At 41.6% G+C, this 12693-nt stretch overlaps 1 protein-coding gene and 2 long non-coding RNA genes across 3 annotated transcripts in view; 2 read left to right on the top strand and 1 right to left on the bottom strand.

Annotated features, from left to right (window-relative positions):
- Positions 1–12693, bottom strand: part of LOC147839505 (uncharacterized) — a 109741-nt gene that overhangs the window by 36861 nt on the left and 60187 nt on the right. The gene's annotated exons all lie outside the window — the stretch shown is intronic.
- Positions 1757–12693, top strand: part of LOC147839507 (uncharacterized) — a 519823-nt gene continuing 508886 nt past the window's right edge. Inside the window, exons 1-2 of the long non-coding RNA XR_015519175.1 lie at positions 1757–1813; positions 2008–2470. This is a non-coding gene — a long non-coding RNA (uncharacterized LOC147839507). The remainder of the gene's footprint in view (positions 1814–2007; positions 2471–12693) is intronic.
- apobb.2 (apolipoprotein Bb, tandem duplicate 2) overlaps positions 4554–12693 on the top strand; it is a 29563-nt gene continuing 21423 nt past the window's right edge. Inside the window, exons 1-8 of the mRNA XM_087298614.1 lie at positions 4554–4618; positions 5268–5371; positions 5453–5598; positions 9384–9528; positions 10552–10692; positions 11746–11870; positions 11973–12058; positions 12144–12594. Coding sequence (XP_087154740.1) covers positions 4564–4618; positions 5268–5371; positions 5453–5598; positions 9384–9528; positions 10552–10692; positions 11746–11870; positions 11973–12058; positions 12144–12594 — 1253 coding nt within the window. The 5' untranslated portion in view covers positions 4554–4563. The remainder of the gene's footprint in view (positions 4619–5267; positions 5372–5452; positions 5599–9383; positions 9529–10551; positions 10693–11745; positions 11871–11972; positions 12059–12143; positions 12595–12693) is intronic.

A 12693-nucleotide genomic window follows, 5' to 3' on the forward strand; every position in this document is an offset into this window, starting at 1 on the left:
AGTCTGCCTCCTCCCACTATCTTTTGTAACTCTAGACACACACAGTCCGCCCCTCAAGCTCAAGTACAACTCTGAACATTATTCTCACGCACAGGAACACACACATTTTTGTCTATGTATCAGAATCAGAGCGACGTTTATTCGCCAAGTGTGCGCAAACAAACACACAAGGAATGATTTGTGTTTTTTTTCTGGAGCTCAGGGTACGTACTGTACACACAGTGCACATAGTAAAAACAACTATTTGTGTACACAAATAGTTGTAGGAGTATTTTTGGTAATAGGAGCCTGTGGCACTTACATCTTCATTCATTCATTCATTTTCTTGTCGGCTTAGTCCCTTTATTAATCCGGGGTCGCCACAGCGGAATGAACCGCCAACTTATCCAGCAAGTTTTTACGCAGCGGATGCCCTTCCATATTGCACAGCCCTAAAACATACATATTACTAAAATACTCCTACAACTATTTGTGTACAAAATAAATAACACGGGAGAAAGGACACAACCTTGAGGTGACCCCGTAGATGATACCAACCATTCAGAGAACCAATTATTTACCTTAACCCTCTGTGTCCTCTGGACAAAACAAGTCTAAAATCCAACCTACAAGTATTCGATAAAACTCAAATTCATTAATCAGCTAAAATATGTGGCTGAATGGGATTGAATGCAGACGGAAAGTCAATAAAAAGTAAATTGGCCGATGTTTCATGCTTATTAAGATGCTTAAGAACTAAACGCAGCAGAGTCCCTACTGCATCCTCCACCCCTCTCTTAGGCCGACATGCAAACTGAAAGGGATCTAGAACACTCACAGTCTTTTGCGTACAGGTATACGTCTCATTTGTTATCTGTAAAAATCAAAGTGCCTTTGTAAATATTTAATGTTCTTTTTATATACATATTTCTGCATTTATTATCATCACTATCTTTGTAGATAAACTCACTTTATTGCATTGAGCTGGTCTTGGTATATTGTCCCTCGCTTGTTGATATTGTGTGTTTGCTTAACGGAGGCCAGCTAGTAAGTGCTGTGCAGGTAAACCTCACTCCTCTGACCTCTAATGGTGCTCTAGCGACAGATGCTAGTGGTTATGGTCTTTAGCCTCCTTGGTAGAGTGCTCGACTCCTGTGTGGAAGGTCGCTGGTTCGATACCAGCTCGAAGTGGGTTGGGTGGCTTAGGACCGGCGGGGTTACACTTGCACTCTGAGCAGTCGCACTTTTTTCATTTTTTTATGTATTTGACCATAGCCTTAAGCCTGGTCCACACTACAGGATTGTAAACATCAGCAGATCGCTGTGCCGTTCACACTACATGACTTGACTTTGTGTCTTTTAATCTCTGAGGTGTTCACACTATGCAACACTCTGTCAATGGTTTACAAGAGGGGGGTCACACACCACATGATCTGACAACAACTCATTCCCCATCAGCTCATTCAAGCTACCAAACCACAGCCAATAAAATTTTGAGGGAGGAGTCGTCAGAAAAAGCTGAACACTATTGGCTGCTTGTGTGCGGATTACATCACTGACAGCGTATCAAGCTTTGGCGAAAGCATTTAAAAACATCCTCAAATCAGCTGATTTATCAGCGCATTAATCACTCATCTGCAGGTTCCAGTGGAGAGATACACAGAGAGTTTTTAATTTTTGTAATTGTATATCTCTTTAAAATAAAACTAACAAATAACACCCTGCCGTTTTCTAACTATCAGTGTATTTCTTTCTGACATTGCTATTTTTTTATTACAAAACAGTAAAGAACTGAGCATTTCTGCCTTAAATTACCATATTGGTCAAAATGACTGCATGCATGTCTGATACTTTTCACTGTGACTTTAAATGTGTGTGCATTTTCTTGCCTAGCAACTTCCTGCTAACATAAATAAAACTTTCTGATGGCAAAAACATCAATTTACATCAGATATCTTTCAAAACAGCAGATTCTGTGCCGAATAGCTCCTGTTTGAAAGTAAAAAAATAAAAGCCAAGACCTTTAAGTGTTCTAGTATCTTAACTACATATTTATAGGCTGTATTAACAAAAAAAGATAATATTTTTAGGGTAATGGTGTCATTAAATATGATGCCAGACATTCAAAGCTTAATTTTAATATCTCAATAATAGCTCTGAATGTAAATATGTTGTGACAGTATGGTGTTTTATATGAGAACGGTCAGAATGAGCAGTATGGTAATTCTAATAGTTACAGAATTCTAGCTCCACTGTTAATATATCCTACTCTCATGTCTGTGCTAACGCAGAATGAAGCGAGTGCACCGATGCCCATTCTGACCAATCACAGATGTTTCTGCTGAGCTCCTGAACACACAGGCATTCAGCTCATGCTGATCTGCTCTCTCATTGGCTGCAGCTCGTCACTACATCTGACCACAAGTGGGGTTGAGTCGGCCGACTGCTCTGGAATATTTAGCATGCTGAATGTTGGATTTCCGTCTGCAAGGTGTCGGCGACGCGTCAGCGAGCCTCGTTGATGCGTTGTTCAGTAGTTCACACATAAAGAGCGCCGAGCACCCGCAGATTTCTTCCCGATCACAGCCCGATCTGTCGGCGAGCTCGTTAACTTCCAAATCGGGCTCAAATCAGGCTTAAAATCCTCTAGTGTGAACTATAGGCATTACTCTTTTTATTAATTTTTTTGCTGCAGCTCCATGCTTATTTATTTTCTTGCGGCCCCGTGAGCAACATGCAGCCCGCAGGTTAATGATGATGTAACTATAATTCGACCCCAAACAGCGGCCCCTTTGTGAATATAAATTAATTTTAATGAATATTACACCTGCTCAATGAAAATCTGTTGATTCACCACATTAATAATCTGACATAACTTGATCAGAAACCTAAAAAGGGGAGAAAAAGAGTAGGATAAAAAAAAGAGTAGACATCAATAGCAGCAGGTAACAGTGCAATACTGATTCTTTATCCCGAACACATCAGCTTAACAGCATCATCGTGGTCTAGTGGTTAGCACATTGTGTTATGACGCCGCTGATCTGTGTTCAAACCTCACCAGAGTAAAATATTAAATATATTTTTTCATTTTTAGTGTTAAGACATATAATGCTGTTTGGGTTACTTATGTAGGGGTACATATTTTATTTTTTTGTATGACGACCGTTACAAAGGACTGAATATCTATAAAGAATTAATGTTCTCATATTTATGAAAAGCATTTGAAGTTCTAAAGCAGCTGTGTCCTTGAAAAAGACGTGGTAAGGCTGATTTATACTTCTGCGTCAAACGCCGGCGTAGGCTACGGTGCTGACGCATAGCCCTTTGCCGTGGCCGTCGCCGTCACTGACGTGCACCTCTCAAAAAATGTAACTACACGTCGCAGCGACGCGTAGCGTAAGCTCTGTGATTGGTCGGCTTGGTAGCGCTGACGAGTCTGGGCGGGGCCGAGAGCCTCGCGAATGGCGCGAGCGATTGTTTACAAGTGTGGAGTCCCGTGAAGGAGCTCCGGATGGAAAGTTTTGTTTTGTGTTTACCTCATAGTTAAAGTTGTTGCACGTCCGCCGGTTCCTGCCTCAAAATTAGCGAGTTTGAGTCACTTGTACATCCAGGAAGTGTTCAGGAAAAGCAAAAAAGCAGCGAAGAAACTCGACACAGAGGAACATTTACACCTCACTGCCAACTAGCGTTTCTGAAGTGTTAATGCAGACCAACAGAGACAGCAGCAGAAGTATAAATGCACAGCCACGCGCATCGCATGCGCTGTGGGTTACGCCGGTCACCTGACGCAGAAGTATAAATCAGCCTTTACGCCCCATTCACACGGGGCGTCAGCGCCAACGCTTCCCATTGACTTTGAATGGGTGACGTCAGGCATTGTCGAACTGCATTGTGGATCCATCGGCGCCGCTTCAGAGGCATTGCTCGCTGCAGAAGTTGGGACTTGCTCAACTTTTCAAGCACCGATGGAAGCGTCAGCCAATCAGATCGCTGTATGCAAATACACCAGCTAGACAGTGGCCTATTGCTGCCTGAATTTCATTGGCTGACGCTGCTATGACGATCACTTCAGCCCAAACTTCAGACACGCCTTCAGTCAAACGTTGACGCTGAAGCCCTGTGTGAATGGGGCGTCAGTGTCATCAGAAACTGAATTGGAAATGACCTTATTTTAATATAGTCAGTCGTGAACTGAGGTGGGCCGGTATTAAGCTTGAAACTCCAGAGCTGAAAAGGAGTCCCACTCCGCCCCTGAATAAAACCATTTGTATTCTGATTCTGTCAGGCCATATATGTTCTTTGGACCCTTCCAGAATGCAAAGACAACACATTGCAACAAACTAAAACTTTTCAGACAAATAACAAATCAGTGCAAGTCAGGTCGATGGTCGACATTTGAATGGTCGTGTTTACTCTCTTGAGCCTAATGTTTATCATCAAACTCCCTCTGTTTGTTCTGTCTGCCACTTTCAGGGAAATCAATGCTGAATTCAGATTGATTGGCTCTTGATTTTTCTGAACTTTGGAGTGTGAGTTTTTTGTTGCTATAAATATCTTGACTGGACATCTGCACTGACCACAATCATGGGTGACCATAAACTCCGTCTGCTGCTGTTTTTCAGCCTCATCATCTTGTCCAGTAAGTATATTTACCATCACTCACTGCCATCACATCTCATAACTCTTAATCAACTTGGAACTCTAAATGTGCTTATTTTTGCCTAGTACACACATCTAAACATTATTGAATCAAGTTACATCTCCTTCAGGTGTAAAATGATCAAATGTATTGAAACTGTATATTTGTGATTGCATTTACAGCTTTATTACAGGTCAAAGATGTTGTTTTAATTTAGATTTAAAGTTTGTTTTAATTTAATTAAGCTGTTTTACTATGCATAGAAATTATTAAATGTAAATGTGAGTACTTTGACGTTTCAAATAACTTTCATGAAAGTAAAATGCCAAATAATTCCCTGTGAAAGTGTAATTCTTTTTCAAAAATATTTCCCCCAATTGCTTTTTAACAAAGCAAGGAAATTTGTCTTAGTGTTTTATATTATATTTTCCTCTGGAGAAAGTCTTATTTCATTTAGTTTGGCAACAATAAATAAATAGAAAAATTTGTAAAACTTCTACGGTCGATATTATTAGCAGTAATGCAGTATTTTAATATAATATTTGTCTTGCTTTACAGCGACCATTCTTGAGTACTTAGATTGAACTACAGTTGTATTTGTGCATGCGTGTGATGTGTATTAAATGAGTTCTCTTCTTCTTTCTTCTAGTGGGCAGAAGATTTAAACCCCTCAGCAAGCACGAGTATTTCTATGAGACAGAGTCCTTAAACTCTCTGAACGAGCAGGTCAACGGCCCCAAGGCCAGCTGCAGGGTACAGTATCAGTCCATTTACACACATCAAACACTAAACGCATTGCTGATTGCTCAGAAATACAGTGGGAGTTTGTTTTAGGTGGAGATTTTGGTTCCTGATGCATCCAGATATATTTTGCGCACCACTGACTGTAAGCTGAGTGAAGTGACTGCTGTGGATACGGAGGGAAAGCCTGTGTTTGGAAAAGCTGCGGCTGCTGAAGACTTCAGAACTGACATGGAGAAGTAAAGACACATTTTAAATCAGTAAATCAGGGACTGATGCCTCATTCACACTAGCAGAGACTTTGTAGCTGCCTGTCTTGTTTGTTTGTTTGCTTTATTTATGGAGCACATTTAAAAACAACAGATGTTGACCAACGTGCTTTACAAAAAGACCAGCATACAAAATCTATACCTATATATAAAAATAGGCAAAATATATAAAACAAATTAAAATGAATTGATTACAATCAAAAGGCAAGAGACAGAAAGTGATTTTTTACATGAGACTTAAGAGCACTAAGTGAAGAACATGACCTGATATGCAGGCCCGTGAAAAAATTTTTGGAGAGCCGGGGGGGTGTTGTTGTCGTCGTCGTCGTCGCCGCCGCCGCCGCCGCCGCCGCCAGCAGCAGCGGTGTTGTCGCGCGTACTGAAGGGCGGTAGGGGGAGGGGGGTGTCGCGGGGGCACTTTTGATTGTTTTGGAAGGGCACTTTCTATCCAAGACTAAAAAGGGCATGTGCACTGCACAGGTAGAGTCCTATGTGTGCACGTGCCTGCTGATATGTAAAGGCAGACCATTCCACAGTCGGGGGGGACCGCAGCAGAAAAAGCCCTGTCACCTCTTGATTTCAACCTTGTTTTGGGGACAACTAGCTGAAACTTGTTTTCCGACCTGATTGGCCTCAATGAAGTGTGCCAGTGAAGAAGTTCAGAGATGTAAATAGGTGCCAGACCGTTCAAACTTTTAAAAACAAGTAGCAATAACTTATATTGAATTCTATATTGGACTGGGAGCCAGTGAAGAGATGATCATGGTGAGATACTAGAACATTTTTTGTCCGAGTTTAAAGCCTAGCAGCTGCATTTTGAACCAGTTGCAGTCGTGCAATTGATGCCTGCAAAACTCCTGAATACAAAGAGTTACAGAAGTCCAGTCTGGACATAATAAAAACAATAATGATGGTTTCCAGGTCTTTAAAAGACAGAAAAGGCTTCAATTTGGCAATGTTCCTTAATTGATAGAAACCACTTTTGGCGACTGAATTTATTTGGCGTACTGTGGTGCGACATAACTCACGGCTGAACTATCATAGTACGATGCATCTTTTGGGAAAAGAACGACGAATGTGGCGAGTGTTTCCCAAAACCTGTAGTTTCTCTATCGGAGATCCATCGCTTGAACCACGTTAGTGTGGCGTAAAACACCCATAATGATGCTCTAAACAGGATGGAGTAACAACTTCTTTAGAAAAGAAGCCCATCACTTCTTTTTGCAAATTATATTGTTTTATACGCACACGCATTTAAAATAAAATCCAATATTAGTTTTGCTAAAAACATGCACTCGCTTTCTATATTAACTGAAATATATGTAAACGGCACGTATAGAGCCAGTGTTTCCTTTACTTATATTATAGAGAACATTACATATTCTATTCTGAAACATAAAATCACTAAAAGCAAACATATTCCAATATCATATATAAATCATATATATAAATAAATAAATAATGAGGAAATATATTTTAAAAAGGAAATGTAATATTTATTATTTATCAGGAAATTAATAAAATACTACTTTATTAATAATGATGATGATTATTATTATTTTTTTAATTAAGTTTATTTATTTAGAATTTTTTGAAAAGTCTTCTTTTACAATTTGACACATGTAAACCACCGCAGAAAATTCTCCCCAGCAGGTCCATGTCATATACAGTACAGATACTTCAAAAATACCCTACTATTAATGAAAAGCATTATCGTATGCTGTGTTTTGTTTTCACAAGCTTTGGAGACGTAATATAAATTCCACTTTTAAATAATGGGTCACCTATAGACGAATTACCAACCTACGTCACACGGGTTCCCGGTTGCACAAAAGAGACCGGCTGCAAAAGCAAACATGTCATGTTGTGCGGTGGGATGCCAAATTCTAAAAATAGAAAACGTAACTTTTACCGTACACCACACTGCTTTAATGCCAACTGCAGACGTCTTTGGCTAAAAAGGAGCTGAATGGTGTAAGGACCTAATTAAAAATGCTGAACTCTGCAGTTCTCATGTCATATCTGGTAAGTTGACGCTACGCTGAATCACACACATTACTCGTTTTTGATTGCAGCAATGATTTCAACATAGACTGTTAAATATGGTTAGTTAAACTGCGGACACTGAAACGTGAACAAGTAATAAAGGTAAACTTTTAAAAACTTTTATAACTTTTAAAAAGGTATACTTTTAGGAAATTATAAAGGAGGAAGTCCGAATGTGCAAATTTAAAAAAAACTTTACCTCTATGTGTGCGTTCACATACTCATACAGGAGCAGTTCACTGTCAGAATGCAGTTGATCTGCTTGTTGATGATGACCCAGGCCTTGTACAGCTCCGTCTGCTTTCCTTGTCTTTGGCTAGGCCAAGCCTCGGTTTTTAGCACTACATGTGTTGAATCTGGTCATCATGGAGCATTATTTCCTGCACATGACCACACAGAACCACATTGTTGGCATCCAAAGACTTGTAGGCCTTTAACTTCTCTCTTGTAAAAACACTTGGAGCTTCGGTGAGATAGTTGTGTATTTGGGGCTGGATGCTTGGCCATTTGTCTTATCCAATATCCATTGGGAGGGTGCTATCGCAAATAGACCTGTCAGAGGAACGCCGATCACTTCAACGTTAATTTATCTGGATCACTGTGCTTACCACTGGGTGGCGAGCTGTTGTAATACGCTGAAAGCATTATGTAAATAATATATATATATATAATATTTAATCAATATAACTGGGTTATATCTGGGGGTTTTTCTGCCACCTCCCTGCGCGCATCCTGAATGTTTACAAACATGGTAATTTGTCTATAGCTTTCGTCATGAGCCACGGCTGTGTTCAAAATGACGTCAATGTTTTCAAAGTGCACTGCGAAGGGAGCGCAATTGTAAACATGAAGATCGCTAAAACTGAACTGTAAAAATACTTTAAAAGATGACTTTATTGCCTTTTTATTTTTAAACATTCCAAGTTTAAATGTTAGAATGTTCTAAACGAATAGGGCATAGGGGGGATAAGTGGGAATAGAACACAGCCAGGAACGATGCTTCTAACCACAGCTCCAGAGGTGTAGTCGCAAGCATAGAAGTTTGCGATGCAGTTTGTGAATGTTCGTTAAAACGACAGATTTGGGAAACGACAAATCATTGAACTATATTTGTAATGACGCAAACTTAGTTGGCTAACAATGGTTTTGGGAAACGCACCCCTGGGTGGTGACCTGCTGCAGACACACATCTGTGTATTTCTTCAACACGGAGAATAGAACCGGCCTCTTAGCAAGGTGAGAGATGATCACGTGAGCTCTACTAGTGCTCCTATTGGCTGTCGTTTAAGAAACACGCTCTTGATTTGCATAAAGTTGATGGATTCTCAACTTTGTCGTGTCGCTCGACACATCCACCTGGCCAGCCAACGATCCCTGTCACTAGCGTAGACGGAGGTTGCCTGAAGTCGCTCACTTTCCATTAATAATAAATGGTTGCTTGTCGCTTTGCCACTGTGAGTTGCTCGTAGTGTGAATGAGGCTTAAGCCAAAGGAAAGACTGCAAATTTTGTGATGGTGTTTTAACAAAATTGGTTGTGCCATGTGCTTTAATTAAATATTATTAATGCCAATTTGTTATTGCTATTATGACGATGACTATAACAATTATTAGGATTATTTGTCATTCATAATCTAAATAATAATTACAGTTTTGATGGTATCAGATGGTCATATTTAACAAACCTGTCTACCTGTCTCTCTTTGTTCAGAAATCCTCTGAAATTCACCGTTACGAAAGGCGAAATCAGGCTTTTCCCTGAGAAGGGAGAGCGAGCAAACATCCTCAACATTAAGAGGGGGATCATCTCTGCTCTCGCTGTGCCTTTGCTGGAGGAGGACAGGAAAAAAAACACGGTCTGTTAATAAACTACTTGGAATATAAGTGCATCTCACCAAAACCTTCCCTCCTCTATAATTATGAATCTTTTGTCCTTTCACTTCAAACCAGCGCACAGACCATTAGGATGACAAATTATTTAAAATACTTTCAGGAGTTCACACTTAGCTTATGATTGATTATAAAGCTTGTTTTGCGTGCTGTCCCGGGAGAAAGCCCTGAGTTCATAAGAACTTCGAGCCCGGGGCTCCCTCCCGTTTTCAAGGTGAAAGGGGAGTTTGAGCTTAGGTAGATCTGGACTCCCCTGCTGTAGTAGCTAATGAACAGATAGTGATCGCTCTTACTTACTAGGAGCATGTCTATGGTGCCAATTTGGATTAGTCATTAACTGAAGTTGCATGTTTTTGGACGGTGGGAGGAAACCAGGGGAAACCCACGTGAGCACGAGGAGAACGTGTAAACTACACACAGAAATGTCAGCTGGCTCGGTAAGGACTAGAACCAGTGACGTTCTTGCTGTGAGGCGACAGTGCTAACCACTGGGCCACCGTGCCACCCATCTAGGAAAGTAGGATGAGTAGGGGTGGTAGGGGAGATTGTTCAATACAAAAAATGGCTGTCGTATTTAACTTAGGGTATTTATAGTGGTTTAGGAATTGTCTGATTGGTAAATATTGCGGGGCCGGCTGCAAGCAATCATAAGCATGTGATCCTTTTGAAATTAGTTTATAAATAAACTTCACTTTGTACCATTCTCATGCACAGTCTTTTGTTATTTCCTCATCACTTCCATTGTACATTTGCAAGCCTAACAGAGTTGTCTGTGATAGCTTCTAGTGTAGTCATCAGTGTCTATCATACTTTGTATAGTGTTTACAATCAATACTGTTACGCTACTTGCACTTACTCAGATTTTTTGTCAATTAATGGTACTTTTACTTGCGAATGATTTTTCAGTACTCATTTCCACCATTGCTTGTGCATAAAAAAGATTCCCATGCCTAATAATCCACATCTTACTGAGACTCTTTCCTCTCCAGCCCAGCATCTATGGTCTGTGTATGACTGAATACACTGTGGACACGGCCACTGAAGTCACGCTCAACAGAGACCTGTCCAGATGTGACAAGTTCAGACCCATCGAGGACCACACCAGTCCTTTGGCCCTCATAACAGGCTTGGTAAGTTCTGAGCGCTAGGCCTGTCACAGTTAATTAAACAATTATCCATTTGCTGTTACTTCAGATGACCACAACTGGTGCAATTCCATTAAAAGACATAAGGGGAGACAAAAGCATCATCATACTTAAGGATTTGTGTGAGAAGTCATGTGAGAACGCAAATTTCTGCAAGACGGAGCAAATAATGTGCTTGATGTGTTCACTATGAGTGCTCACGATTTGCTCCATTATGTTCTTCATGCAAGTTTAAAAAAGTCGACTTGTGCATAAAATTTCTGTGAGGAAAAAAAACAACCCAAGCTCATTTTGGAAACGTAGCCCCGCGGACGTTTGCAAAGACCGCGATTTTTGTGGCCGGAGGTACGTACGGCCACGTTTAGTTATTTTCGAGCGAACGCTGCGGGGCGGTGTGGCGCCGCTCCGCTCCTCCTCTTCGCGCGCGCCGGCCGACGGCTTGCCTCCGAGTGGAGGGCTTTCCCGATGCAACCAGTTTGTCCACTTAGCTCACAGCGTTGCTTCGGTGGAGCGGAGGCCCCGGAGGAGGAGGAGCTGGCTGCGGGGACGACGACCGGGATCGAGTCCGGGGAACAGCCGTTCCAGAATTGAGGTAAGATGAAAAACAGAATCCGAAAAATAAGGGCAAGAACGCGGCGGGATCCGAAAACGCGGTCGAAATCGAAGACAAGGGCTTTTGCTTTTTTTTTTTTTTTGGACGGCTTTTGCAAACCGTTGCGTCGTGGGTTTAGTAAAGGAGGAGGAAGAGGAGGGCGGCCGGGTCGGAGAACAGTGCGTGCGAGAACGACACGTGCTCCCGAGAGACGCCAAAAATCGCGCACAGCGGCCTCTCGCGGATCCGGGGAAACAAAAACCGATTGAATACGTACCTCCCGAGATGTATCTCGCGGTCCACAGAAACGTCCGCGGGGCTACTTTTCCACAATGAGCCCGGGTTGAAAAAAACATCCTGCGAGGTATCTAGAGTGACGCAATACATGTGCTCGCTTTGTGTTTGGTGTGGACCCAGCATAAGACATTTGTCTTTATTATTTCCAGAGCCATCCTCTTGCTCAGCTAATCAGGAGCAACCAGACCTGCAACTACAAGTTTGACAAAGAGCAGGAGCACATGACCTCTGCTATTTGCACCGAAAAACATGTTCTTGTGCCCTTTTCACACAAGTAAGCATCAATGTTAGAAACTTTGTTTAGAGATCTGCCTAATGCATCCCTGCTATTTTGTTTATCTGGATGATCATGCACATGCGATGCTTGTCTTCTTAGGGGAGAATATGGAGTGACCAATACTGGCAAACAGGTTTTGACGCTATTGGGAGTTACTGAAAACAATGACAGAGTCTTTGACCACAGTCAGAAATCCCCTTTTACTTTAAAAATTCATAACTTGCTTGCAGAGTCAAAGAAATGCATAACGCACTGCTGTAATTTCTCCAGATATAGCCAACATGAAACCCCTCCATCTAGACCGCAGTGTTGACATAAGCCCCGTCCAGGATAAAGAAGCTGCTCTCACTGTTCTGAGGGAACTTGCTGACCTTTACAAAACCAACAGTGGACGCAAGAGAGCCCACTTGGCCTACAAGCTTGTAGCCGTAATACGCAAGATGGAAGCTGAAACCTTGAGAGCCGCTCTTCCAGAGGCGCTAGGGATCTCTCGGTCTTTGACGTACCAGGCCTTGCTACAATGCGGCACCCCAAAATGCAGCAGTGCTATCATGCAGATTATCCGAACCTTTGACAAGTCTTCGTTTGAGGTGGATGCTGCTGTATATGCCATAGGAATTATACCACAGACTTCCCAAGTCCTTGTGAAGGAAATGTTGGCGACGGCTAAGATCAAGCCAAGCAGACCTATCTACTATGCTCTCAGCAATGCTGTGAGAAGGTGAGGGACAGCTTTGGTAATGTTTTATGTAACATTAGATTATAATGCCAAGGTTTTGGGTTAGATTCCTAGGGAATGCATGGACTGATCAGATGTAAA

The sequence above is a fragment of the Danio rerio genome, chromosome 20, assembly GCF_052040795.2.
Source record: "Danio rerio strain M-AB ecotype USA chromosome 20, GRCz13ab, whole genome shotgun sequence".
Lineage (NCBI taxonomy): Eukaryota > Metazoa > Chordata > Actinopteri > Cypriniformes > Danionidae > Danio > Danio rerio.